The following is a 27,705-nucleotide window of genomic DNA, read 5'->3' on the forward strand; positions in this document are numbered from 1 at the left end:
GTCTCTCCCTTCTTTTTGTGTCTCTCTGACAGCAGCCCCAGGCTGTTTGCTGCTGCTTCCCATCACCAAGGCTCCACTGGAGATTCCTGTCTGCCCCAGCTGCCAGCCCTGTCCTGCCAGTGCTGTCCCCAAGCACCAGCGGTGGGCCAGAGGAGCAGCAGCAAACCTTTCCCCACCTTTCCTGGGATGGGGTAAAGTGATCCTTCGTGGAGCCTCTGTGGAGCAGTGGCAGCGGGTGGGCAGGAGTCTGCACCACTCACTCCCCATCCATCCCCTTCCCTGAGCCAGGCTGCCAGGAGGTTGCTCCCCAGAGGTGTGTCCTACCTGGAAAGGCAGATGCTGAAGCTTCACTTTGGAAACACAGAGGACATCACCTAGGGACTCCCTCTGGGTCCCTCTCCACTCCTGGACAGGCATGTTCTGCACAGACCACCGCAGCTCCTCCTTCCCCACCGAGCTCTGCTTCCACTCCTTCTAGGGACAGGAGCAGAACTGAGAAGCAGGGCAGACAGGTCCTCCCCTGAGAGCTGACCTAGTGCAGGGCCCCATCTCTGGACACTTTTCAAGCGTGGCAGAGGCAGGAAGGAGTAAACCAATCTGCACAGGAGCCACTTGCCCAGCTGGGGCTGAATCGTCCTGCTTGGTACCAGCATCATCTCCTCCCTGCCGTCCAAAGGGGCCCTCCTGTTTTGCAAGCAGGGAGATGGGGACAGGGAGGGAAGTAGCAACACCCCACAGAGACTGGAAGAGAAGACAGAGCTCTTCAAACTGCTCCTGGCTGCTAGGCTCCGTTCCCAGCCTCCTCCCCCTCCTCCAAATGTTTTGTAAACCCTGGGTAATTGCACAAGCAGCCAGCTGGGGGAAGAACCTCTCTGAACCAGCCCCAAACCTCTGACCCTTCAGAGCCTGTGGTGGTGGCACCTCTGGGTCACAGGTCTCCCTTTCAGCCCCCACACCCTGCCATGCCCTCTCCCAAAGCTTTCCTTTCTGCTGCCTTCCCTTGCAGGAGGCAGCACAGGGAGCAGCCTCCAGCATCCGAAGCTGGGAGCACGCAGGCGGCAGAAACGCAGCGAGCTGCTGCCAGGTCTCAACGGCACAGAGCACCTCTGGGGCTGGCACTCAGGCTGAAAGCCCAAGCTCACTGCAGAGCTAAGACCATCTGAAGACAAACACATGGTTCCTCCACAGGCTGAAGTGTTCCCAGGCCAGAACATGTCAAGTGTCTGTCTGTGAAGGGTTGAATTACAGGCTGTGCACAGCCCCAGCAGCTGCTGGCAGCGCTGTGAGTGGCACCAGACCCCCCTGTGCACCATGCCAGAGGGGCAGCTCCCTGGCTGAGGTAGTGAAGCACTCAAGCAGCTGGGCCTGGGAAAAGGGGATTAAGCCAGGAGTTAACTTCACATTTCCTTCCAGCATCTGGAAAGAGCAGAAGGAGTGGCAAGAAACATTTAGGAAGGGACCTGGAGCCCTTCTCCCTTTCCATCCCCAGCCTTCTGCTCAACCTCTCCTGTCTGGAGGAGGCACCCAGAGCTCTGTGGGGTGCTCAGGGATGATTCTGGAAGGGGAAGGTGTTGGGTGAGCACCTCTAAGAAGTGTGGTGAAAAGGGCTGAGAGAGAAATCATCCCTCCCACTGACACAGCAGGAGCAGTGCAGCATCCTCCCCAGCTTGCATGCCACAGAATGGTTTGAGTTGGAAGGGACCTCACAGATCCTCTGCCCCCGTGGGCAGGGACACCTCTCATTAGAGCAGGTTGCTCAAAGCCTCCTCCAGCCTGGTCTTAAGACTCCAGCCCTTCATCTCTGAGCCCACAGTGTGACACCAGCCTGAGACACTAACCTGGGAGAGGAAGGGCAAGCCAAGGCTCCCTCCATTCAGCTGGATCTGCTTCTCCAGGTGATAAAGCCACTGCTTCAGGTCTGACTCAGTAGGGCAGAAGATGATAAGGGGATTCAGCAGAGGACCTAGGAATGCAAGACAGGAGATGGGCTGAGCAGATAAGGGCACAGGTTGCAGCACCAGCAAGGAATTAGCTGGCCAGAGCTGCTGTGCTCAGAGCACCCCACCATGGGTTGCCTGTGGGAGCAGTGCTCTGTTGGCATCATAGCTTTGTTTCTGTGGGAGAAGACCTCTAAGATCACTGAGTCCAGCCACCAGCTCAACACCACCATGGCCCTTAAACCACATCCTGAAGTGCCATGGCCACACAGCTCTTGAGCACCTCCAGGGATGGTGACTCCACTACCTCCAGTCCTTCCTGCCACTGCCTTGAGAACACTGCCACACACCAGGGAGCAACTCAGCAGGGACTGCTCCTTCTCACAGCCTGCTCATGCAGACAAGTCCAGCTCTGACCACGAGTCATATTTCAGCCCCAAATCTGGCCAGGAACAGAAACCAAAGCACAAAAGCCAAGCTTGAAATCAACAGAATGGAAGGCACCTTAAAGCTCACCCAGTTCCAACCCCCCTGCCATGGGCAGGGACAGCTCCCACCAGCCCAGGCTGCTCAAGGTCTCACCCAGCCTGGCCTTGAGCACCTCCAGGGAAGGGACATCCACAGCCTCTCCCTGGGCAGCCTCTGCCAGTGCCTCCCCTCCCTCACTGGCAGGAATTTCTTCCTGATATCCAGGCTGATGATCCCTGCAGGTTATTTGGAGGCACTTGTTGGGGTTAGATGGGCAGATGTTGTATTAAATCCCTTCACAATTTCATCCTTGAGTCCAATCCCTTCAGGGCTGCACCAGATGATCTCCAGAGCTCCCTTCCAGCCCCTACCATTCCAGCAGAGCCCTGGCCTCAGGCAAAGTGTTGTGCAGCGAGGCACTGGCATAAGGACATCACCAGGCTCTTGCAAGAGATCTTGGGGTCTCCTTATCTGAAGGCTGTCAAACCCCTCCTGGCCACTGTGCTGCTGGGCCAGCTGCTGTGGGTGCCCTGCTTTGGCAGGGGGGTTGGAGTGGGTGAGCTCCAGAGGTCCCTAACAAGCCTCACCATGCTGGGGCTCTGTGAGGAAAGGGAGACCAACCCTGCCAGCACTCTAAACAATTTCATCCTCACCTCCAGCCTGAATAGAATAGAATAGAATAGGCCAGACCAGACCAGGTTGGAAGAGACCTTCAAGATCATCGCATCCAACCTATCATCCAACACCACACAATCAACTAACCCATGGCACCAAGCACCCCATCAAGTCTCCTCCTGAACACCTCCAGGGATGGTGACTCCACCACCTCCTTGGGCAGCCCATCCCAATGAGCAATCACTCTCTCTGTGTAAAACTTCCTCCTCACCTCCAGCCTAAACCTCCCCTGGCACAGCCTGAGACTGTGTCCTCTTGTTCTGGTGCTGCTTGCCTGGGAGAAGAGACCAACCTCTGCCTGTCTACAACCTCCCTGCAGGTAGTTGTAGAGAGCAAGAAGGTCTCCCCTGAGCCTCCTCTTCTCCAGGCTGAGCAACCCCAGCTCCCTCAGCCTCTCCTCACAGGGCTGTGTTCCAAGCCCCTCACCAACTCTGAGACCTCAGAGATCATTAAGTCCAACCTGTCACCAAAACCTCCTGACAGCTAAACCATGGCTCCAAGTGCCACATCCAATCCCCTCTTGAACACCTCCAGGGATGGGGACTCCACCACCTCCCTGGGCAGCACATTCCAATGGCCAACAACTCTCTCTGGGAAGAACTTTCTCCTAACCTCCAGCCTAAACCTCCCCTGGCACAGCTTGAGACTCTGGCCTCTTGTTCTGCTGATTCTTGCCTGGGAGAAGAGCCCAACCCCCACCTGGCTACAACCTCCCTACAGGGAGTTGGAGAGAGCAAGAAGGTCTCCCCTGAGCCTCCTCTTCTCCAGGCTAAGCAACCCCAGCTCCCTCAGCCTCTCCTCCCAGGGCTGTGCTCCAGACCCCTCCCCAGCTTTCTTGCCCTTCTCTGGACACCTTCCAGCAAGTCAACCTCCTTCCCAAACTCTTCCAACTCCAGTCCATGTAGTGGTGTTGATGACAGCCTAACCTGTCACAATCACAAGGTTGGCCTCGATGATCTCTGAGGTCTTTTCCAACCTCACTGATTCTATAATTCCATGAATCCATTCCCTTCTCCTCCTATCACTGTAAAAAACTCCCTCTCCAGCTGCCTTGCTTTTACCTTTAAAAGGGTTTCTCCCCCCAAAAAAATCCCCAACCAACCAAACCTCATCTCTGTGGGCAGAGACCATCCCAAGGTGCAGCTGCAGCCAGCCCCAGCAGCTCCCCACTTTCGGTGCCACTTCCCAGTTTCACTTTGCCACTCGAGCTGCAGAACGTGGGCAGCTCTCTGACACTGTTTACTTCTTGCCTCACCAAACAGAAACTGTGCCAGACAAGCTGAAGCTGCTCTCAGACACAGCCTGGCAGGGAGGGCCAGCCCCCATATCTCGTTGATTTTCCTGCTCCCAGCTATCATTTGCCTGCCAGCAGGAGCAGAAACAGCCTCCGCAGCACACCCCCTCCTCCGCCTCCTCGCTGCAGACATGACCCAGTGACGTCTGGCAGGGGCAGAACGTGTCTTATGGTTAATAATTCACCAGGGAGCTCGTAATTAGGGCACACTTGGTGCCTGCTCAGGGATGATCTGGCTCTGCAGGGCTTGGAAGCAGGCAGATAAGCCGGGGCGCTGCTGCAGGAGGGTACTTTGCCCTTCCGCGGAGCCTTTCATCCCCCTAATTCCCGCATTGTTTATCAACAACAGCCAGCAGAGACTTTGCCTGCCAGGAAATACACTGACACAGACACACCAGAGGAGGGGAAACTGAGGCAGGCACTCCCTGAGTGCCTTTCCAGGAGGCACTCCATTCAGGTCCATGACAGGAAATAGAATCACAGCATCAATCAGGTTGGAAAAGACCTCAGAGAGCATCAAGTCCAACCTCTCACCCAACATCTCCTGACAGCTAAACCATGGCTCCAAGTGCCACATCCAAGCCCCTCTTGAACACCTCCAGGGATGGGGACTCCACTACCTCCCTGGGCAGCACATCCCAATGGCCAACAACTCTCTCTGGGCAGAACTTTCTCCTCACCTCCAGCCTAAACTTCCCCTGGCACAGCTTGAGACTGTGTCCTCTTGTTCTGGTGCTGCTTGCCTGGGAGAAGAGACCAACCCCCACCTGGCTCCAACCTCCCTGCAGGGAGTTGGAGAGAGCAAGAAGGTCTCCCCTGAGCCTCCTCTTCTCCAGGCTAAGCAACCCCAGCTCCCTCAGCCTCTCCTCACAGGGCTGTGCTCCAGACCCCTCCCCAGCTTTCTTGCCCTTCTCTGGACACCTTCAAGTGTCTCAATGTCCTCACAGTGCTCAAGGTCTGGCCTAACCAGTGCTGAGTACTGGGTGCCCAGTGCCCCCCTTTTACAAGGAGGACACAGAGGGGCTGGAGAGGGTCCAGAGGAGGGCAATGAAGGTGGTGAGGGGTCTGGAGAACAGGGCTGGTGAGGAGCAGATGAGGGAATTGGAGGTGTTTAGCTGAGGGGAAGCCTCATTGCTCTCTACAACTCCCTGGAAGGAGGTTAGAGTGAGCTGGGGTTTGGTCTCTTTTCCCTAGTATCAAGAGATAGAATAAGAGGAAATGGCCTCAAGCTGCACCAGGGCAGGTTTAGCTTGGAGATTAGGAGCAATTTCTTTGCTGCAAGAGCGTTCAGGGATTGGAACAGGCTGCCCAGGGGGGTGCTGGAGTCCCCATCCCTGGCAGCAGAGTCCCCAAGCCTGGAGGTGTCCACAAACTGTGTGGCCATGGCACTTGGGGCTGGGGTTTAGTGGCCAGGGTGGTGTTGGGTTGATGGTTGAAGTGGATGATCTTAGAGGGCTTTTCAGAGCAAGCCAGTCCTGTGATTGTGTGATTTCTGGGCATCCAAGTGTCCATGTCCCACTGTGCCTCTCTTGGCTCCTTTTGCTTTGATTTCCCTCTCCTGGGCTCAAAGAATTTCCTTTCCTGGGGTGGAGATAAAGTGATTCCCTACTTTATAGAGCAGCCAGGAGGGTATCAGGGTGCTAGGGGTATCTGGGTATTCTGGCAGCTCTGAGGACTTCTCTGGGCAGCCCAAGCCCTTCCAGAACCAGCAGGAGCTCTGCTGGCAGGGCATGACCCTTGCCCTGGCACTGCTTGCTCAGCCAGCTCATCTCAGGCCAGCCTCTCAGAGACATATCCTGAGGACTGCTCACCTTCCCACGCCTCACTTGGGCCCCAAAGGAAGGGAAAACGAGAAAAAGGAACTCCTGCCTAAGCCTGAAGCTCATGAGAGGAGCAGCTGGGGAGGCTGTGAAGCAGAGCTTGAAAGGCTGCTTGCTGCTCATTCCTCTGCTGCCATTCCCCTCAGCCCCAAGGGCACGTTTGCAGCAGCACCATGACACAGCCAGGCTGAGCAACCTCTGCCAGCCCTCGTGCTCCTCTGCCCTGCTCTTCCTCTTTTCCTTGTGAATGCTTCCAGAGGAACACCAGAAGCAAGGCAGCTTCTTCCTGGAGCAGCAGCAGCAGCTCATTCCCATCTAAATCACAGAATCAACCAGGTTGGAAAAGACCTCAGAGATCAGCAAGTCCAAGCTGTCACCCAACACCTCATGACAACTAAACCATGGCACCAAGTGCCACATCCAATCCCCTCTTGAACACCTCCAGGGATGGGGACTCCACCACCTCCCTGGGCAGCACATCCCAAAGGCCAATCTCTCTTGCTGGGAAGAACTTTCTCCTCACTTCCAGCCTAAACCTCCCCTGGCACAGCTTGAGGGGACTCTAAGAACATCAAAGCTGCAGAGGTAACTCGAGGTGCTCAACAACCTCATCAGCACCAGAGGCTGTGCAAGGCAGGGACCACAGAGCCACAGTGATGGGCAGCTGCCCTCCACATCCCCCTGCCAGGGCACCAAGGGACAGCTCCACAAGCTGCTGGGCTTTGTCCTTGCACTTTCCCTCCACAGGGGTCAGGGAATGCTAAGGGTTGGGAGGGAGCTCTGAAGATCATCCTGACCCAGAGCAGGCTGCACAGGATGGTGCCCAGGTGGGCTTTGAATGGCTCCAGAGCTGGAGACTCCACCACCCCTGTGGGCAGCCTGCTCCAGTGCTCTACCACCCTGGAAGCAAAGCAGCTCCTCCTCCTGTTTAGATGGAGCTTCTTATGTGTGCAGTTTGCCCCCATCACCTTCCAGTGATGGTGCTGGCATTTCTGAAGTACTGAACACCCCCAGGGAGCACAGATCAAGGGGAACTACTGATGCCACAGGATTGCTCAAGAAAACCCCTTGTGTCTCACAGTCATGAGACAAGAGCCTTCCACCCTGACCCTGTGTGGGGCCACAGACAAGGCTCTTACCCCCTCCATGCTTTGATTTCCTCCCCCCCTCCAGCAGAAGACTGCTCCACTGCTCTGGCAGCAATCCCAAACCTCACTGCCTCCAGGATTTCTTCCTCTCACAGCTCCCTGCCACAAAGCCTTTGGTTTGCTCTTTCCCCGAGCAGGACATGAACCCAAGGAAGCTGGAGGCAATTTTCCAGCCAGCCACACTCCTGCATGCTTTCATACAAGCAGAACAAGTCTGCCCACCCCAGTGCAGCCTCCCCTGAGAGGTCATGCCTTGGGAGAGGTTTTGCCTTCGTTGTGCAGGCTCCCCAAAAGGGGCTGGAGAGCCCTGCCTGGGACAGAGCAGCAAGAGCACAGTCCCTAAAATGAATGGGGGGTTGGTACTGGGGGTGTAGTGGAGCTGCTTGGTTGGGGTTTTATCATTCATGTTGATTGTTTTGTGTGCAGGAGCCACTGGGGAGCTTTCCCTAAGAGAGGACACCAGAGCACCCAGACACAAATTCACTGGCTCACAGGATGGGTTGGGTTGGAAGGGACATTCAAGATCATCCAGGTCCAACTCCCCTGCCATGGACACCTTCCACCAGCCCAGGCTGCTCAAGGCCTCTTCCAGCCTGGCTTTGAACACCCCCAGAGAGGGGACATCCACAACCTGCCCCTGGGCAGCCTGTCCCAGTGCCTCCCCACCCTCACTGGCAAGAATTTCTTCCTGATATCCAAGCTGATGATCCCTGCAGGTTATTTGGAGGCACTTGCTGGGGTTAGATGGGCAGCTGTATTAAATGCCTTTACAATTTCAGCCTTGAGTCCACTTCCTTCAGGGCTGCACCAGATGATCTCCAGAGGTCCCTTCCAACCCCTACCATTGGGCAGCAAAGCTGGGGAGGGGTCTGGAGCACAGCCCTGGGAGGAGAGGCTGAGGGAGCTGGGGTTGCTTAGCCTGGAGAAGAGGAGGCTCAGGGGAGACCTTCTTGCTCTCTGCAACTCCCTGCAGGGAGGTTGGAGCCAGGTGGGGGTTGGTCTCTTCTCCCAGGCGAGCAGCACCAGAACAAGAGGCCACAGTCTCAAGCTGTGCCAGGGAAGGTTTAGGCTGGAGGTGAGGAAGAAGTTCTTCCCAGCAAGAGAGATTGGCCATTGGGATGTGCTGCCCAGGGAGGTGATGGAGTCCCCATCCCTGGAGGTGTTCAAGAGGAGCCTGGCTGAGGCACTTGGTGCCATGGTTTGGTTGATCAGATGGTGTTGGGTGATAGGTTGGACTTGATGATCTCTGAGGTCTCTTCCAACCTGGTTAATACTATTCTATTCTATTCATTCCATGATAAGCAGCCCCAGGATGCTCAAGACCTCATCCAGGTTGGTCTTGAACACCTCCAAAGAGGGAGCATCCACAATCTCTCCCTGGGCAGCCTGTCCCAGTGCCTCCCAACCCTCAGCAGAAAGAATTTCTTCCTAATGTCCAAATGCTGGGGGGTGGTGGGGTGGTGGTGGAAGAGCTTCAGCTCTCTGCAACTCCTTTTCCCAGTGAAATTCTTCCTTGGGCCTAGGTCAGAGCAGGACACAGAGCAGGGGGAGCTGTGATTCATCCACCCCTTGCTCAAAGCAAACACAGAGGCACCAACCTGCGATGCGGAACGCGTGAGCCTCCTGCCCCGAGCTCTTCCCGCTGGGGACTTCACACACACTCAGCTCCTTCAAAGGCAGCAGCCCCTGCACAAGGAGAGCACACAGCCATCAAGGAGCAGTCCAGCAGTCTGGCAGTGCCACCACAGGAGGAAAGGCTGAGAGACAGCTGCATTTGTCTAGCATTCCAAAGAAAACACTTAGGGGAGACCTTAGTGCCATGGAGCAGGACATAAAATGTGGCCCCCAGGAGGATGGAGACTCCCTTTTCACAAGGAGATGACAGTGAGGGGGACAAGTTACTGCTGGGGAGATTCCCATTGGGCTCCAGAGAAAAAATGCTTCCCCATGAGCACAGTTGGGCACTGGAATCATCTCCCAAGGGAAGCAGTGGATTGCTCTACACTGGACAGCTTTATGCCTCAGCTTGCCAAGGAGCTGGACCAGCTCAGTGCAACTCCACTGACCCCTAGAAAGGTTGGAAAAGATGATCCTTGGGGTCCCTTCCAGCCTGGCATTCTGGGGGGCAGCCAGCAGGCAAAGTCTAAAATGAGAGCCCCTTTGCTGCAGGAGACTGGAAGTCCAGGGTCAGCACCAGCACAACTGAGCTGTCCAGGTTCTACATCCCAGTCCTTCAGAATCCCACTGTAAGCCAGCTCAGGAAGAGCTGAGCAGGCTGTGCTCCCTGCCTGCAAAAGGACTGCAAAAGCTACTTGCTGAGGGTTCTCTTGGCCAGTGCTGGCATGTCAATTCCTTTTTCATTCCTCTAGGGACCACCTAGAAGAGGTCGGTGGCAGCCTCCTGCCCTGCCCCGTCCCATCCCATCCCATAGGTGCCCTCAGCTTGGCCATCCTGCCCACACCCCCAGTGCTTGCCCCAGTGTGTCCAGGAGATGCCATACCTGGTAGGTGAGCCCGTTGGAGCCCACAGACTGGAAGTACAGGTAAGACTGGAACAGCTCCAAGAAGCAGTCATTCACCTCCTGCAGCACAGACACACGCTGGGGGTTATCTCACCGCTCCTCCCAGCTTCCCCTCTGCATCTCAGCCTCATCTCTGCACGCTTCCAAGCCAAGGGGCCACCATCACCTCTCTGCTGCTGGCTCTGCTGCCAGCCCAGCAGCTGAGCATGGAAGCACAGCCCAGGGGCCCAGTGGGGTAGGAGCTGGGGGGTGCCACCCGCTCCCCACGCAGCAGCCGGAGGAAGCCTCCGTGAGTCAGCGTTGCCCAGAGTGACACTTCCCAGCCCTGCAGAGTCATTCTGTGCCTGGCACACCCACAAACGGGTGCCACAGCTCACCTGGCAGTGCTGGAACTTAAACTTGACCTTGGAGTAGTAGATCATTTTGCCCATGTTCCTCACCACCATTTTCCTCCGTCCCTTCTTGAAGAGGCTGGGGAACCGCTGGTCCAAGTTCTCTTTCTGGTTTTCTTGGCTCTGGATGCTCTGTGCCAAGGATTTAAGAGGAAAAATAAGCAACAACAGATCAGAGCTGGTGGCAGGTAGGGATGTGACACCTGGGAGAGGTGCTGCCAGAACATCCTCCCAGAGAGGTGCCCTGGGCAGGGGCCTGGCTGTTGGCTCTTGGGTCTCTCCATGCCAGCATGGTTTGCTTACTGGTGGGAAGATGTCCTACCTAAGCAGGGGGAGATGCTGACCTGGTCTAGTTAATGATGTCCCTGCTCAATGCAGGGAGGGTTGGACAAGATGACCTTTGAGGGCCTCTTCCAACCCACTGCATTCTATGATTCTATGACTAAGGAAGGGCAAGAGTGGGTGCAGAACCCACCCTACACACAGGGTGTCCCAACTCCATGGAAGACCTCCTGTCACCCCTAATCAAATTCCCTGAGCCAAAGGACTGATCAAGGCTACACCAGCACGGCTTGCCTTCCACTGGGGTTAGTGGGAAGGGTTTCTTTGCTCTGGTTCCACCTGGATTGCTCAGCTCTTCCATCTGCTTGGTTTCTGTAGGTGGAATCTGTTGTTCCAGCTGCCCGGAGCCCCACAGCCATAAAGCAGCTGCAAGGCACCTGGAGCTGCTCCTTGTCAGGGCAGCAAGATAAGGGAAGGCAGCAAGCACTGCAGGAGATGGCTTGAGAGGGAGGCAGCACTCAGGGCTGGGGGGGTTCCCTTATTGCCTGCATTCTGGTTACAGGGAAATCCTTCCTTCTGTCCCACACCCCTAGGGTCTGCTCACAGCTGCTGCTGCTGCACTCTCTGGGTGATGGTTGGCCTGGATGGGCTTAGAGGTTTGTTCCAACCTTAATGATTCTCTGATTCTGCAGAAAGAAAAAGCTCTCCCTGCAGTTTCTGTAGGAAGAACATTTCTGTCTCTGAGGCTTGGCTGATTTCCCTGGGGAGAAGGGAAGGCCATGGACACCCCTGACTCTCTCTCTCCACCCCTCTTGCCTGGCTGAGCCTTAAATTAGCCACGTTCCAAACTCTGGGTATTGATTCCCCAGCACAAGAGGCAAGCAGGCAAAAGATGCAAAGCTTGCCCTGCTGCCAAGCCACCAAGCTGTGAGGGCACCTCGGTGGGACCCCGCTGTGGGCACTGGCGGTTCTGGGGGTACCTCGGAGCTGGGAGGGCAGGGTGCAAGGCTGGCACGTTGCTCTGAGGGGCTCGTGTGCCTCTGCTCAAAGAGCATTTCCAGGAACGAGCAGGGCGAGGGCTGGGGGGCTCAGGAGGGATCGAGTGACAGCCCAGCAGCCTGCAGAGCCGGGAGCTCCCAGCCGGCAGCGCTTCCCCCCGGGCCGGCCGCCTGTGTGCCGGCTCCCAGCGCCCCGTGCCAAGGAGACAGCTGCCTGAGCCCCGTGATAAATGAAGAGGCAGCAGAGCTAACCAGATCTGTCTTGCTGGGGCCTCCATGACTCACCCCTCTGGCATGAGCTGAACCCCTCTCCCAGCCGTGCCAGGGACATCGCAGCGCTCAGCCCAGGAACAGCAACCTGATGCCGTCAGGACCCTTCCACCTGCAGAGCTTCCTGGGGGAGGGGGACTGGGGGGTTGTCCTTCGCGCTGAATGTAGAGTTTAGGACACAAAGTTGACCCTTTCTCTGCTCCTGGCTTTGCCAGCTGGCTCCGTGAACCCCTTGCCAGGTCCTCCCGTGGAGGTGGGAACCTGCTGGCTGGCAATTAAGGGTCTGACCGGGAGGCAATTAAGCGTAGGAGAAGATTACATTTGTGCTACAAGCTGCTGTCAGAACAAAGAGCAACTGATCACCTGACAGCTCTGGCAGCAGCAACAAAACCCTGCTCAGATAAGGGCAGCAACCAGGGAGGGGGAAGAGGAGAAAGAAATGAAATTAAGGGCAGAGTGATAAGCAGCAACTCCAGGCTGCCACTGCCTGGGTGATGCTGCTGCCCGGGCAGCCGGATTCCTCAGCAATAAGCAAGGCTCCCAAGAAGCAAAAAGCACAACCTGGGAGCTGGGAATCCATCAGCAGCTTTGGCAAAGAGCTCAGTTAACCTGCCAGCTTCAACAGGGATCTTCCCAGGGTCAGGAGGGAAAAGGGAGAGCTTTGAGTGCTGCATTCAGGTGGCAAGAAACAAACGGAATGGAATACTGCCCTCTCCCAAACAAGCCTCTAGCAACCCTGGAAGTGTTTAAGCCCGGGCTGGATGAGGCTTTGAGCAGCCTGGTGCAAGTGAGAGGTGTCCCTGCCCAGGGCAGGGGGGGTGGAACTGGATGATCTTGAAGGTCCCTTCCAACCCAACCCATTGTAGGATTCTCTAACCCCAGCTTGCCAAGGGTCTGCAGCAGGACTGAGAAGCCAGATGGATTTAGTGGCTAAGCATGGAGGCATCTCCAGGATCAAAACCACATCACTGAACTCTCCTGCTGCCCTCCCAGCAGGTCCCAGCCACCCATGTCCCACCAGGCTTTCAAACCCCAGCAGTCTGATCACTCCTCATCAGCAGGCCCTGTGGTTGTGTAGGAAGAACTGGGGGGAGTCCACGACATCCTGTGAGGCTTGGGGACCAGAGCCGTCCCAGCCTCCTCCACAAGCATCACTTATCCCCCTGGCCCATGCTCTCCCTGAATCCATTGTGCAGCCAACTAAAAAAAGGGGAAGCAGCACTTCTCACTCCTCTGAAGCCCTCCCCAGGCAGCTGTTGTCTGCCCTGGCTGGGCTCCCTCCTCCCCCAGCCCCATCCTGATCAGCAGTGTTTCCGTTAGCTCAGCTTTCCCACCGGCCCGGAGGTGGCTCGCTGGAAGCCTGGTTTCTCTCAGCGTCTGGCAAAGCAGCAGGTCTCTGGCAGTGCCCTGACATGTTCTTCCTCTGTCTCATCCTACAGGTCGAGCAAGTTGCTAATTAACCTGCCTCAGCCCCTGCAGACCCCAGTGACTCCCAGCTGAATCACTCACCCCGGCAGCAGGAAGAGCTCAACCTTGCAAGGCTGGTGCCCTGGGGGTCTGAAAGCTGCTGTTTAATGATGAAAGCAGCAAATGGGAAGCACAACTCTCCTGGCACAGGCTCCCCTCTCGCTGTTGCTTAGGCTGAGCAGGAGCCCTAGCTGGGAAGTGTGGGAATCACAGAAGCTTTGTGCTTGGAAGAGGCTTTGAAGATCAGCAAATCCAATCGTTTTTTTTTAACTCTACCCAGGAAAGGCTGAGAGTCTCTCAGAAGACTGAGAGAGGATCTGAGCAGTGCTGAGCAGTATCTAAAGGGTGGAAGGTGGGGCAAGAGGATGGGACCAGACTCGTTTCGGTGGTGCCCAGTGACAGGGCACAAACTGGAACCCAGGAGGTTCCATCTGAACAGGAGGAGAAAACTCTTTGGTGTGAGGGTGCTGGAGGCCTGGAGCAGGCTGCCCAGAGAGGTTGTGGAGTCTTCCTTCTCTGGAGAGATTCCAGCCCCACCTGGGCAAGCTGCTGTGGGTGTCCCTGCAGGAGGCTGATGGCAGAAGAGGGCTCTGGCTTTGTGTGCCAGCTGCCCCTGGCAGGGTCCAGAGGGGACCTGGTTTTTAGGGATGTCATTTGCCCCAGTCCCAGACTGCCTGCTGTGACCACAGGTTTGGTGACCCAAACTTCCTCTGAGATTGCTTTGGAGGAGTCCTGCACTGCCAGCTCCTGTCCTGCCTGGCCCCACAGCAGCTGGGCACCTCCTGCCCTTGGAGGGGTTCCTCCTGAAAACACCAGAGTGGGAAAGGAACCAAACCAAGGCTTTCTCCAGGCCACACAAGAAGCTTGTGGCTGAGCAGGGAGTCAGAATCCATCTGCCCCAGGCAAGGGTAACAACTAAACAACTACTCCACCCTCCTCCTCTCCACAGGAGAGATCCCACACTCTGCTGTGCTCCCGAAGGAATAATCTCCTGACCTTTGCTCTGTCAGCTTGCAGGGTTTTGCTCTCCAGGATCTGCTAAAGTGAAAGCTCTCCCTCCTTCCCCAGGGGAAGTGGCCAGCATCCACCTGTAACTTGGTCCTGTCAAGTGCTGCCCAGCCCTCTGGGATGCCAGCTGGATGCCACAAGGAGCTGTGCCCATGCCACATGCTCCTTGCCCTCCTTCACAAACAGCAAGGCAGCACTGTGGAGCAGCCCCAGTTTTGCTGTGCTTCCCACCAGGACACATTCCCTACAAGAGAGGCCACCTCACAAGCCAGGAGTAGGACCCCAGTCCTGCTCCCTTCTCAAGCTCACAGGAGGAAAAGCAAGGGTTGAGTGCTGAGACAATGGCACAGGTTGCCCAGGGAGGTGGTGGAAGCCTCATGCCTGGAGATGTTTGCAGCCAGGCTGGAGGTGGCTGTGAGCAACCTGCTGTAGCGTGAGGTGTCCCTGCCCATGGCAAGGGGGGCTGGAACTGGCTGATCTTTAAGGTCCCTTCCAACCCTGACAGTTCTCTGATTCTGTTTGGGTTGGGAAGGTCCAAGCTGGGAGCAGCTGAAGGGAAAGGGCCTGGAAGGTCCTCATTTGTGGGAGCAGATGCTTGAGTCTCTCATGAGCAGGGCTGCTCAGCACTGGGTCATGCAATTCACCACGCCCTTGACAAGCCTCATCACCACTGAAGTACAGCTTGGCAGCACCTGGGGACTCAAGAGATAATGTCCTGCAGCTGACCTTCTCTGAAATTACCTGCAGCTCACCACCTCTGAGCTTCCCTCTGCCCAGCTGCGAGTCTCTGCCTCAGTTTCCCCTTCCCCATCCCCTCGCAGCCTATTCACCACCCAGCAGGAGAGAGGCACGTGGCACAACCCAAGAGGTCCTGAAGGCTGCTCCCCATCCCTGACCCACCCAGAGGGACCAATCACACCTAGTGGGGCTCCTGGTTTGCCCTCTGCTTTCCCTGAGCAGTGCTGGGAAGTGGGCCATATGGCCACAAGGCTGGTACGTGCCCGAGACAGACCTGCCCTTCCTGATTACCTTCTCCAGCCTTCGAGCTGCCTGCTCCGTCTCATTCCAGCGTGGGAATGAATCATCCTGCCTTTGAATGCTCACTCTGATTTTCCCCTTCCTTCACAGGCTTCCCAGAAACAAAAGAACTACCAGCAAAGGGGTGTGTGTGCGTGTGTGAGAGAGAGATCTTCCCACCACGCTGCCTGCTTTGCTTCCAGCGTGACCCTCCCGTCCCATCCCACCTTTCGTAGAATCATGGAATTATTTTGGTTGGAAAAGACCTCTGAGGCCATCAAGGCCTTTGGTTGAGGTCTCCTCAACATCCTGAGGCAGCAAACTCTACTGCTACAAAGGCCACAAGGCTCATCCCTTCCTGGGCTGCTGACATGACCTCCATCTCCTTGAGGTGGACCTGTTCCTACCCCCAGATCCAGACCCCTCATCCCTCCTCTGCACAGTATTGTCTTTGGGGAGGGTGGGAGCCATCTCAAGGCTTGTCCCTTCCTAGCCCCCCAAATCCAGATCCATCATCCCTCCTCTGCACAGTACTGTCTTTGGGGAGGGTGGGAATCTTCTCAAGGCTCATCCCTTCCTGGGCTGCAGATGTGACCTCCATCTCCTTGAGGAAGACTTGTTCCTAACCCCAGATCCAGACCTATCCTCTTCGTCCTTGTTCCTACCCTCAGATCCAGACCCATCCTCTTGGTCCTGCCCCCAGACCCAGACCCATCCTCTTGTTCCTGGTTCCTACCCCCAGATCCAGACCTATCCTCTTGGTCCTTGTTCCTGCCCCCAGATTCAGACCCATCCTCTTGTTCCTACCCCCAGACCCAGACTCATCCTCTTGTTCCTTGTTCCTACCCTCAGATCCAGACCCATCCTCTTGGTCCTGCCCCCAGACCCAGACCCATCCTCTTGTTCCTAGCCCCAGACCCAGACCCATCCTCTTGTTCCTAGCCCCAGATCCAGACCCATCCTCTTGTTCCTTGTTCCTGCCCCCAGATCCAGACCCATCCTCTTGTTCCTTGTTCCTACCCCCAGATCCAGACCCATCCTCTTGTTCCTAGCCCCAGATCCAGACCCATCCTCTTGTTCCTTGGTCCAACCCCCAGATCCAGACCCATCCTCTTGTTCCTAGCCCCAGATCCAGACCCATCCTCTTGTTTCTTGTTCCTAGCCCCAGATCCAGACCCATCCTCTTGTTCCTAGCCCCAGATCCAGACCCATCCTCTTGTTCCTTGTTCCTACCCCCAGATCCAGACCCATCCTCTTGTTCCTACCCCCAGATCCAGACCCATCCTCCCTCTATCTGCCCAGTGTTGTCCTTGGGGAGGGTGGGAATCCCCTCTGGGAGCAGTGGGCTGGGGGGGGTTGGATGTGTTGGTACTTGCCTTGCCTGGAATATACTGCAGGATATTTTCTGTGGTCGTCTCTCTCTCCTTCCCTTTTTCCAGCCCCAAAAAGCTGGGCAGTTTTTTCTTACCATTTTGTCTACAGAGGAGAGAAGAAAAAGAGAAAAGGCAGAAAAACACAACCTCAGAACACATGTGGCACACACAGCTCCAGGCTGAGGCCCAGGCAACTCTGCCCAGAAATAAGGAAGCCAGAAAGCTAAGCAAGCAATTTGTCACAGGCTTATTTCTAATCAGCCCAGGCCAACCAAAGGTTGGTAAACAGCCCTGGGAGCTCTGCAGGGGAGTTGGTGCTGCACTTGTTGGGCTCTCCCTCTGCATCCTCGCATCTCTTTGCACAGCCAAACCCTCAGCTGGGCTCATCTGCGCCTGCAGCTCAGCAGAGCGCGCCAGATGTTCCCTCGAGAAAGCACAAAGGAGCCAAACCCAGCCCTGAGGGCTCCTCCAAAGCCCCTGCAGTGGGGATGATGCAGATGTCCACATCCACCAGCTCCTCTCCACCAGCAGGTTTTATTTCTGTCTTTGTGGTTTTCCTCTCTCTTCCCTCGCAGCCCTCGGCGAGGCCCCCAGCCCCTCCTCGCACGCACACCGCCGAGCGGCCGTTTCACACCAGCCAGCGCCGGGGCTGGGGACTGGGATTTCCCAGCCCTCGCCCTCGCCCTTTCATCCCGGCTGCAGCGTTGAGCTCAGCAGAAGCCAGCCCTATCTCTACGGAGTGCCCTGAGCGTGGGAAGCTGTGAGTCAGGAGGGCCAAGCGGCGCTCTTGGGGCTCGGCTGCTCCACTGGCAGCTCGCTGATGTCAGTCGTCCAAGGGTCAGATTCCCCAAGAGATCCCTTCTCTTTTACCACCCCCCAGACTCCCACAGCTTTTGCTCCCCATGTCTGGCAGCACAGGAGACCAAGGGGACGGTTTCAGGGCCAACCTCTCAGCCTAGCAGAGGTTTTGGGGGTGCCTCAAAGCCCAGCACAGAGGCTAAGCCCAAGGCAGATGGGGTCAGCAGGTTCGTGAGGGATCATGTTGATTCCCACCAGAGCTTCTCTCCAGCCCAGAGCTCTCAGGGTTGGGAGGGCTCTGTCTGATGGGTATTTGGGTACCAACAGCAGCACTGTGACCACCCTGCTGGCAACATGGGCACGGGGAAGCTTGCTCCACACTCCTTGGTGGGCTCTGCCTTGGGCCAACCATCCATCACTGCGGTACCTGAATGCTGCCCTGGCCAGCCCGGCACCCAAGTTCCCTTTTCTGTCGTGCCTTCCTTCAGGGACTGTGTGGGCAGAGTTTTGGGCTGTGAGGCTTTCTCTCTACAGTCAGAGGAGCGTGGCTCTTGGTTCTTCACAGCACCACAGCTTTGGGCACCGTGGAGCAAAACTCCAGGAGTGAGAAGAAGGAGTCCTGCCCCTTGCCCTGGCTGCCCCGAGGAGAGGAGTTCTGGTTCTCCAAGTGAAAGGAGACAGATCCCATTGCTCCTGGGGGAATGTCTCTGGGATTCTCCACCAGCAAAGCCCTGAAATCCCTTCCCAGGCTCTTGTGGCCACGCTCAGCACTGCCCAGCACCCCGCCAAAGCCCCGTTCTGCTGAGCACAGAAATAACTCCTGGCTTTCCCGAGCGGGGCTCAGCTGTTAGCCCAGTTCTGCGTGGGGATCTCGCACGGGAGAAAGCCACCAGGGAAGCCGGCACCGGTTGTAAAGCAGCCCGGAGTAAAGCAGTTGTACTTACTCCTTCTTGAGCGAAGGCTTCCTTCGGAAAGAGCTCCGGAGTGCCCCAGGTGCCTGAGGGACACACGTTATGTTCCCCATGCCAGCAGCGGCTGCAGCCTGCCCGGAGCAGCCCGGGAGGCTTGTGGCGGTGCCTGGCGGTGTTTGTCACCCGGGTGGGTGTGGGAGGTGTCCGCCCGGGGCTCCCAGCGCCCGGACCGGCCCCGAGCCCCCGCCCCGGCAGCGCTGGGAGGAGCGAGCAGGTGAGAGGGAAAGAGGGAGGGGAGAGCTGGGAGAGCAGGCAGGGAGAGTAGGAAGAGAGCAGGCAGAGAATGTGGAAACAGCAGACAGGGAGTGCAGGGAATGCAGGCAGGGAATGCAGCGAGGGCAGAGAAGGGAGGACAGGCAGCAGCCTCTGCCCGGGAGGTCCTGTGGCATCCCCTGCGGAATGCAAAGGAGGGCAGGGCAGGGAGGGCAGGCACTGGCATCCCCTCGGTGAGGGGAAGGGCTGTGGTCACTGCCATCCACCCCCAAAAGCCTCTCTCTGCTCAGTCCCTTCTCTTGAGAAGTGTTTCAAGCTTGGTGATGTTTCCAGGCTTGGAACAAGTAACAAAAAGGTGCCTTCAAGGTGAAGGAATACAGTCCTGGAGCTCATTTTCCCTGTAAAGAAGAATTAACCACAGAGCTCATCAGCCAGCCCTGCTTAAATGCTGTGAGTGATGCAGCCCAGGTTGTGGAGGGATTCCAGCCCCACCTGGACACCGTGGTCCTGGGCAAGCTGCTGTGAGTGCCCTGCTTTAGCAGGGGGCGTTGGACTGGGTGATCTCCAGAGGTCCCTTCTAACCTCCACCATGCTGGGATTCTAGGATTTCATAACCAGGAGAAGGGGTGAAGCTGGAGCTCCTAATGAATGCCCAGGGAATAGTTATCCAAAGAAATCAATCACTGGGTGAAAAAGAAAAAGAAGGATATGGGAAGACAAACATCTGTGAGTATTGCTTAAGTGTTCTCTGAGTGCTCAAAAGGCTTCACTCAGAACAGTTGTGTTGGTTAAAAAGAAGTGAAAGGGACAAGAAGGGAAGTGAAACAAACAGCATAAAAACATAAACATTCTGAGAATTGTCAGGGTTGGAAGGGAGCTCAAGGCTCAGCCAGCTCCAACCCCCTGCCATGGGCAGGGACACCTCACACCACAGCAGGTTGCTCACAGCCACCTCCAGCCTGGCTGCAAACACCTCCAGGCAGGAGGCTTCCACCACCTCCCTGGGCAACCTGTGCCAGGCTCTCACCACCCTCCTGGGAAACAACTTTTTCCTCACATCCATTCAGCCTGAAAGCTAGGAATTATGGAAAACTGATGGAAGGAAGGAAGGATCAAAAGGGGGTGTGTATGGCAAGGAAAAATCAAAGGGAGATTCATAGAAGAAAGGCTTTAAAAGGAGGCAAACCTTGGGTTGGACTCGCTGATCTCAAAGGTCTCTTCCAACCTGGTCTATCCCATCCCATCCTATCCTATCCCATCCCATCCTATCCCATCCCATCCTATCCCATCCCATCCTATCCCATCCCATCCTATCCTATCCCATCCTATCCTATCCTATCCTATCCTATCCCCTTAAAGACCAAACCCATTCCCTCATTCCATCCTGTGATTCATGAAAGCCTCTCTGGAAGCAGAGTTCTTTGCCCAGCTGTGTGGTCCTCATCCTGCTTCTCTCCCCCAACAGGGTGAGCTGCCACTCAATGCCATCCAAGTGCTCTTTGAAGAGAATGAGAAAACCTCCTTTTTAATAGAAGGTGAGAGTCTGGGGTGCCAAGGGCTGTGCTGGAAGCAGCCAGGGGGGGCTCTGATGGCTGCTTCCAAGGTCAGCAGCCAAGCTCTCAGAGCTGAGCTGCTTGGAGCTGTGGGCTGGGCTGTAGGGCCAGGCTGTGCTGGTAGGGAGAGGTTGGGAGCCAGCAGAAGGGACTTCACCAGAGCTTTGCTGTTCCACTTCATTCTGTTCTATGGTAAGAGTGCTTCACTGAGTGGAAATAGAAACAATAATAGTAGTTAAGAATACAGACGGTAGATGTGGAATAAATCTTGCAAGAGTTTGCATTATAACAATAGTAGTAGTAGTAATAATAATAATATAGGAGGGGGTTGGACTTGATGATCTTCAGAGGTCCCTTCCAACCCCAAACATCCTGTAGTAGTAGTAATACCACCACCACTACTACTAATAATAATGCAATGCTAATATAAATATTCCAATTATGATTGAGTGAAGATTGAAGGTCTCTGAGGAGACCTAATTGTGGCCTTCCAGCACCTGAAGGAGGCTACAAGGAAGCTGGGGAGGGACTTTTGAGGGTGTCAGGGAGTGATAGGACTGGGGGGGATGGAGCAAAACTAGGAATGGGGAGATTCAGATTGGATGCTAGGAAGAAGCTGTTCCCCAGGAGGGTGGTGAGAGCCTGGCACAGGTTGCTCAGGGAGGTGGTGGAAGCCTCCTGCCTGGAGGTGTTTGCAGCCAGGCTGGAGGTGGCTGTGAGCAACCTGCTGTAGTGTGAGGTGTCCCTGGGCATGGCAGGGGGGTTGGAGCTGGCTGAGCCTTGAGGTCCCTTCCAACCCTGACAACTCTCTGATTCTAAGTCAGAGGAAGTGATAAACCCTTTTCCATGTCATGGTACTGCAGGGGGCTGTTGAAAGGCAAACTCAAACCCAAGATGCTCTGCATGAGAGGAGGTCCAGAGGATTCCTATCCAACCAAGGGTTTTACCACAGGTGAACAGCAGAGGGGTTGGATCTGCTGGTTTGCAGTGAGTCTTGCAGGCCCAGCAGCAGCTGTGGGGTTTCTTTCAGGACAGTATGGTTCCTCTTATCGTGGTCAGCACCACGACCAGAAATGTGCTGCGCCTCTGAAGTGTTCTAAATAAAGCCTCACAGCTCAAAATGGTGCTGGAATTGCTTCTCTCCTGCTGTTACTGCAGGTCCTGCAGCATCCTGCTCACTAGGACCTCCACCACGGCTGGCAGGCTGGGTGTGAGCAGCGGCCAAGGTTGGCTCCTTCTCTTTGCATGCTGGGCACACAGGCTTGCAGGGCAAACCTCTCCCCTGGACACCCATTGCTCTGCCTCCAGGAGGACCTGAACTGAGGAAGCAGGAAGGCTTCAGACTTTGGAAAGGCTCTTAGAGCACATTAGTTATTTATAGAAGCCTGAAACAGAAGGAAGAGCCTAGAGAGCAGCAGAAAGAGGACACGGCAGGGCCACAGCCGAGCTTGGCATGCCTGCAGCATCATGCTGTAACTGCAGGGCTTGCAGCACAAGCATGGGAAAGTTCCCTTTCAGGCCCCATGGGGATGGTGTTGTGCAGCTTCTCCTTGCTCTTTTCACCCCCTGCACTCCCACCACCGTGAAATGGGCTTCGTGTTTCCCCGCCCCGTGCCCCCTGCCCAGGCAGCAGGGACTGGCAGCAGCCAGCGGAGGAGGAGCTGAGCTGCTGCAAGCCACCAAATGGAGCCAAGCAGCAACACCTGCCCCCCAGCAAGATGCATGTGGCAGCTGGAGGTAGAGGAGGATGTTTTTCATCTGGTTTTCATTTCCACTGCAAGGAAAGGCTGTCAACAGCACTGGAGCCTGGGAGACCAAACTAGAATTTAACACCAGGCAGAGAGGTGTTAAAACAGTCTGCCTGGAAACGGCCCCAGGTTGCTGCAGGGGAGGTTTAGGCTGGATTTTAAGGAAAGATTTGTTTAGTGACAGTGGTCAGGGATTGGATCAGGCTGCCCAGGGAGGTGGTGGAGTCACCACCCCTGGAGGTGGTCAAAAAAATGTGTGGGCATGGCACTTTGGGGCATAGTTTAATGGCCATGGTGGTGTTGGGCTTGATGATCTCAGAGGGCTCTTCCAAACTTAATGACTCTCTGAGTGTAAGAGCTGCTCCTTTTAGCTCACCTGTAGCACAGCAGCTCCTTCAGAGTTGGCTTTTGGCTCCTCTGGCCTCCTCTACTAACATCCCCAACAGCAGGGGCAGTCTGAAGTGTCCTCCAGACACATGCCTGTCCCTGCTGTGTGCAGGTCATTCTGCCCCTGCACACTGGCCACACCTCAAGTCCTGTGTCCAGTTCTGGGCTCCTCAGTTTAGGAAGGAGGTTGACTTGCTGGAAGGTGTCCAGAGAAGGGCAACAAAGTTGGTGAGGGGCTTGGAACACAGCCCTGTGAGGAGAGGCTGAGGGAGCTGGGGCTGCTTAGCCTGGAGGAGACTCAGGGGAGACCTTATTGCTCTCTACTACTACCTTAAGGGAGGTTGTAGACAGGCAGAAGTTGGTCTCTTCTCCCAGGCAACCAGCACCAGAACAAGAGGACACAGTCTCAGGCTGCACCAGGGGAGGTTTAGGCTGGAGGTTAGGAGGAAGTTTTACACAGAGAGAGTGATTGCCCATTGGAATGGGCTGCCTGGGGAGGTGGTGCAGTCACCAATACTGGAGGTGTTCAGGAGGAGACTTGACAGGGTGCTTGGTTGCATGGTTTAGCTGATTAGGTGGTGTTGGATGATAGGTTGGATGTGATGATCTTGAAGGTCTCTCCCAACCTGGTTTATTCTATTCTATTCAAGTGGGGTGGCTGCACCCAGCCCCTCAGCATCCTGCTATGAACATCCTCTGCCTGGGCCTCTTTCTCCTCTCCTGCACAGGGCAATAGAGAGAGCAGGTCCCTGCCTCCACAGGAGTGGGGCCAGAGAAGTGAAAAAGGAAGGATGCAAGAGGCAGGATGCAGTATTCAAGAAAACATCTTTATTGTACATGTTGGCTTCTATTGCTTGTATCCCCTCCCCAGTCCCATGTAGTGCAAAAAATTCAGAGAAACAGAGTTCCACATAAATAACTTACAGAGAAATCAAAGTGACAAAGGCTTGGACATGGAGTAGACCAGGTCTGCCTACCAGTAAGGCCAAGCAAACCTCTTCCCCCCCATCCTAGGAGGGGGCAAAGGTTCCTGCTCAGCCTTGCTGTCCCACTGCAGACCAACACCAGGGTCCCTGGGTGAAACACATCAACACAGACAGCCTGGAGCCACCCTGTCGGGGATGCTCCTCTGCTGGGAACAGCTCAAGGTGGGAAATCACACAGAGAAGGTTTTTGGGTGAGACACCACTAACTAAAACTGGCAGAGAAGCCACACACAGTTGGACAGTTCTCCTCCCCTCAGACAGGGTACTACGCACAGACAGACAGACACAGACACACATCCCCCCCTGAGGCCTCCTCCTCAGCAAGGGATGTGCAGCACCAGAAGCAAATCCACCCTGGGGTCCCCCAGGGGAGATGCTGACACCTCGTGTCCACACAGTGTGGGTTGGGGTGCTCCAGACCCCCACAAGCTGCCGGGGAACGATTTCACCCTCTCTTTCTTTCCTTCTTTCTCTTTCAGAGGGAAGCAGTGAGCACCTGCATAGTTAGAGCATCAGAGACACAGAAGGCTCCCTCCTGCCCAGCTTGCTGCAGAACAGGCTCAGCAGTGGTATTGCTCAGAACCCAACCGAGGAGGTGACTGGAGTCACACTGCCTGACTCCCTCCTCCTCCTCAGCAGGCACTGCACACCACTTGGAGTGTAAATTGCTAAAGGTTACAACTGGGGCCATGGGCACATGGCACAAAAATTCTCCTCAGCCTGCCATGCTGCTTGATTCCCCCTCCAGTTTTGCTTGCCAGCTACCTCCTTCATGCTACAGCAGCCACAGCTGGACCAGCTGCTGAGCCACTGCTAGAAGGACTCTTTCCTCTTTTGAGACCAGCCCTGTTTCTCCCTTCAGCAGCTCCTCTCTAGCCCTGCACTGCCCCTCTTTGTTGTACAACCAGGCTGGGCTCTGAAGTCCTTTCACCATTCCTCACACAGCACCAGCACCTTCCACAGCCATGGAGCTTTCAGGCTGATCCTCCTTCAAAGAGGAGCCTTCAGCCAGGGGCACATCCATTAAGCTGCTTGATAGGAGTCCAGCAGAAGATCCTGATGGTGCTTATAGGAATGGGATGGAAAGGATTGAGACCTTGCTCGTGCATGGGCACAGACATGCAGACACCAGAGCAGATTTCATCACTGCTTCAAACAAAGCAGATTCGTGTGACCTGCTTAGGGCAGCCCACCTCGACCAGGAGACAACCTGGCCCTTTGCAACCCAGAGGAATGGGAGAGCTGCTGAGCTGTGACAGGCTGGGGCAGAGGCTTGGCAAGTGAGAGGGGAATGGAAAGCAGATTTAGAGTCTGTTCTAAAAGCCAGAAAGACCTCCCCAGCCTGAGGAGCCCAGGGGAGAGGCTGTCCTTGGGGAGAGGCTGAGGGGTGGGGGAGAAGCAGCCCAGATTTTCCCGCAGCTGCTGGTCATTTCAGGTGTCCAAGGTGAGGCACTGTAAGTGGGCTTGTAAAACATGCAGGCACCTGTCCAGGAGAAATCAGATGGCCATAAAAACTGCCTTAAGCTGGGCAGTCCTTGTCTCACCTCCAACCCTCAGCCCAAAGGAAAGAAGAACTCCCCAGCCCCTCGAAACTGTCAGCTGAGCAAACGCCACCGCCAAGGGAGCTCTGAGCTCTGGAAAGGAGAAGGAATGGGGCAGAAAGAAACCCAGAAGGATGAAAAGGAATGAGCTGAAAACAAGCAGACCACGTTTCCAATGCTACATTGGAGCACTGCTGAGGTACCAGTGGTTGAGTCCTCCCCTCCTGTGATGGGGAGAAGACCTGACCACGTCTGGGTTCAAGGCTCAGACACGCGCGCTGCAAACACCACCCGAGAGGTTCCATGGCACAGGTGGGTCTAGGACAGGCCTGTGACTTACAGTACTAATTCACTCAGCCTTTAGTTAGTGGAAGGAGTTGCTTAATTGCCAAGGAGTCCCTAATTGCCAATGGTCCCTTCCACCCTGTTTTTGACTGTTCAGTCAGCATCTCACACAGCCACGCTCCCCCCTCCTCCACCACCACACATCTTCCAGCACACAGTCATCATCTCATCAGCAAAGGAGGGGAGGAATTGCATCCCTTGGGGAGGGACTGCTCAGGATCTCAGGGAGTGATAGGACTGGGGGGAATGGAATGAAGCTGGAGCTGGGGATATGATCTTGAAGGTCTGGATGTGAGGAGGAAGTTCTTCCCCATGAGAGTGGTGAAGCCCTGGAATGGGTTGTGCAGGGAGATGGTTGAGGCCCCAGCCCTGGAGGTGTTTAAGCCCAGGCTGGATGAGGCTCTGAGCAGCCTGATCTAGTGTGGGGTGTCCCTGCCCATGGCAGGGGGGTTGGAACTGGCTGATCCTTGTGGTCCCTTCCAACCCTGACTGATACTCTGATAAAAGCAGAGGGGATGGGGGAATTGCCAGGAGAGTGTAAAACCAAAAAGGAAGAAAGGGGATGTGAAGGCATTAAAAAAATTAAAATATTAGCACTCAAATAAAAATAAAAATCATAATAATAATAAGGGAAAAAAAATAATTAACACCCCCCAAAAAAAAAGTAATGCCAGGCAATCCTCCTCCTTCAGAAGGCTGGATTGTTCTTGTAGAGGAAATGCTTCCTTTTCCCAAGCCCAGGCTCTGCTCTGCAGAGAAGGGAAGTAGAGGAGGTCGGACTGGAGTGATCCTGAAGGTCTCTTCCAACCAAAGATGCTCTGTGAAGAGCACAAGGGCTGATCCCTCCCCAGCCAAGCTGTGCACCAGGAGGGGTGTGCAGGGAGCAGGCAGCCACAAAGTCTGGGACAGCCACGGCAGGGATGCAGACCGAGGTCATCCAACCCCATCTGCCCTGCCTGGCTGGGGACTCCCCAGAGCTGGCATCTTAGGGAATGAGATGGGGCCAGCTGAGCATGGAAACACCAAAGGGCTCAGGATGCTTCATCCAGTTTTGTCTCCAGACCTCACCTCCTCCAGGCTCCTGTCCCTTTGCTGGGCTTCTGTTGTTTGTGTACTTTAAGGCATCGATTAGACACCATTGAGAACCTCAGAGTGGCCTCAGAGTCTTTAACAGTGCACAATAGGCTTGGTAAAGAGTTTGGCTACAGTGACATTCAGAGGAGCAGTTGCACATTCAGCCACGTCCTTGGGAGGAGTGTTGTCCACCTCTGCCACCCCACAGGGCTCCTGGAAGCCTCCAAGGCTGGCTGTGCTGGTATGTGTGGCACCAGCTGGATCACTTGAATCTGAGAAGCAGCAATGGTTTGCGAGTTTCCTCTCCCCAAAGGGAAAAAAGGTATAGGCCCCTTTGGGTGAGTGGTGAGATGAGGCTGGATGGAGCAAGAGAGCATCCCCTCTCCAGAAGGGAGGTGCTCATCCAGGAAGCACGTTTCTAACTGCTGTGGTGGTGCTGATCCAAGGTGTGCACAGGAGTGCTGGGGCTGGAGGCAGCAGCCGGTCCCTTCCCTCTGCTCCTACAGCGAGCGGCTGCCCCGCGGGGCCGGCCAGGCTGGCCTGGAGCTCCACCAGACAGCCCTGGCCCCGGGAGGTAAGGCAGGTCCTGACTCTGTGTCAAAGGCTCGTCGAAGACACCGAGAGGGTGGGCGAGGAAGGGGGTGGGAAGTTGAGGAGTTCCAGCACGGCCACCCCCACGCTGCTCCGGCGAGTGAACATGCAGGAGGCTGCCACCCACTTGTTGGTGCGGGGGTTGTACTTCTCGATGGAGTTGAGGCTGGAGCTCCCATCGTTGCCACCCACTGCATACAGCCACCCATCCATGGCCACCAGGTCGTGGGTGCTCCTAGAAGCACGGTGCAGAGAGCACAGGGGTTGCACACAGCCTGCGTTGGCTCAGTGCCTCTCGGAGCTCTGCCGCCCCACGGCTTGCGGTGCCCCAACCCCCACAAGTGCCCAGGGGAAGTGAACTGCTGGGGCTCAGCCAGTCAGTCAGGGGGCAGAGTGCAGCAGAGAGCCCCACTCAGGTGTGCCCTCCTTCCACTGGAGAAGTGCCACCTCTAAAGAACAGACCCCAGGAGTCTAAAACCCCCTTGGGCTTTCCAAGAAGGCTTGGACTCCCAAGCCTCAAACCCTCCTGCAGCCCAGAAGCATCCCCTACGTGCCTCAGCCAGCCACAGCTCCCTGTTCTTCAGGGCCACACAGACCAAGCAGAATACATCCCTCTGCAGAAAGCTCCTGCTGCAGAAGGTCCCTGCTCTGCCCTCCTCCTGGCACAGGCACAGAGTCTCTCACAGTGCAGGCAGCACAGAGCCAGCCAGCTGCAGGGCTGGCCAGGCCCTGGGGCACGCTCTGCAATTTGCTGCTTTGCGGTGCCAAGCAAGGCAGAGTTCTCCATGAGACTGGATGGAGGGATCCCCATCCCTGCCTGCAGCAGCT

General features: G+C 55.9%; 2 protein-coding genes across 4 annotated transcripts in view; both read right to left on the reverse strand.

Annotated features, from left to right (window-relative positions):
- The window catches only part of PLEKHN1 (pleckstrin homology domain containing N1), a 34,778-nt gene extending 16,192 nt beyond the window's left edge, over positions 1-18,586 (reverse strand). For 2 of the 3 annotated variants that reach the window (XM_068158307.1, XM_068158309.1), the window contains exons 1-7: positions 18,413-18,586; positions 16,674-16,773; positions 10,241-10,387; positions 9,843-9,923; positions 8,941-9,028; positions 1,839-1,963; positions 325-474 (exon numbers count right to left, since the gene is read on the reverse strand). In XM_068158307.1, the coding sequence (XP_068014408.1) occupies positions 325-474; positions 1,839-1,963; positions 8,941-9,028; positions 9,843-9,923; positions 10,241-10,387; positions 16,674-16,773; positions 18,413-18,492 (771 nt within the window). In that variant the 5' untranslated portion in view covers positions 18,493-18,586. The remainder of the gene's footprint in view (positions 1-324; positions 475-1,838; positions 1,964-8,940; positions 9,029-9,842; positions 9,924-10,240; positions 10,388-16,673; positions 16,774-18,412) is intronic. The other variant, XM_068158308.1, reaches the window with a different exon arrangement.
- Positions 18,587-23,162: 4,576 nt separating this feature from the next.
- The window catches only part of KLHL17 (kelch like family member 17), a 36,489-nt gene continuing 31,946 nt past the window's right edge, over positions 23,163-27,705 (reverse strand). Inside the window, exon 12 of the mRNA XM_068158319.1 lies at positions 23,163-27,112. Coding sequence (XP_068014420.1) covers positions 26,884-27,112 — 229 coding nt within the window. The 3' untranslated portion in view covers positions 23,163-26,883. The remainder of the gene's footprint in view (positions 27,113-27,705) is intronic.

The sequence above is a fragment of the Melanerpes formicivorus genome, unplaced genomic scaffold (genome assembly GCF_026170545.1).
Source record: "Melanerpes formicivorus ecotype bairdi unplaced genomic scaffold, bMelFor1.0.p_v2 SCAF_39, whole genome shotgun sequence".
NCBI classification, from domain to species: Eukaryota; Metazoa; Chordata; class Aves; order Piciformes; family Picidae; genus Melanerpes; species Melanerpes formicivorus.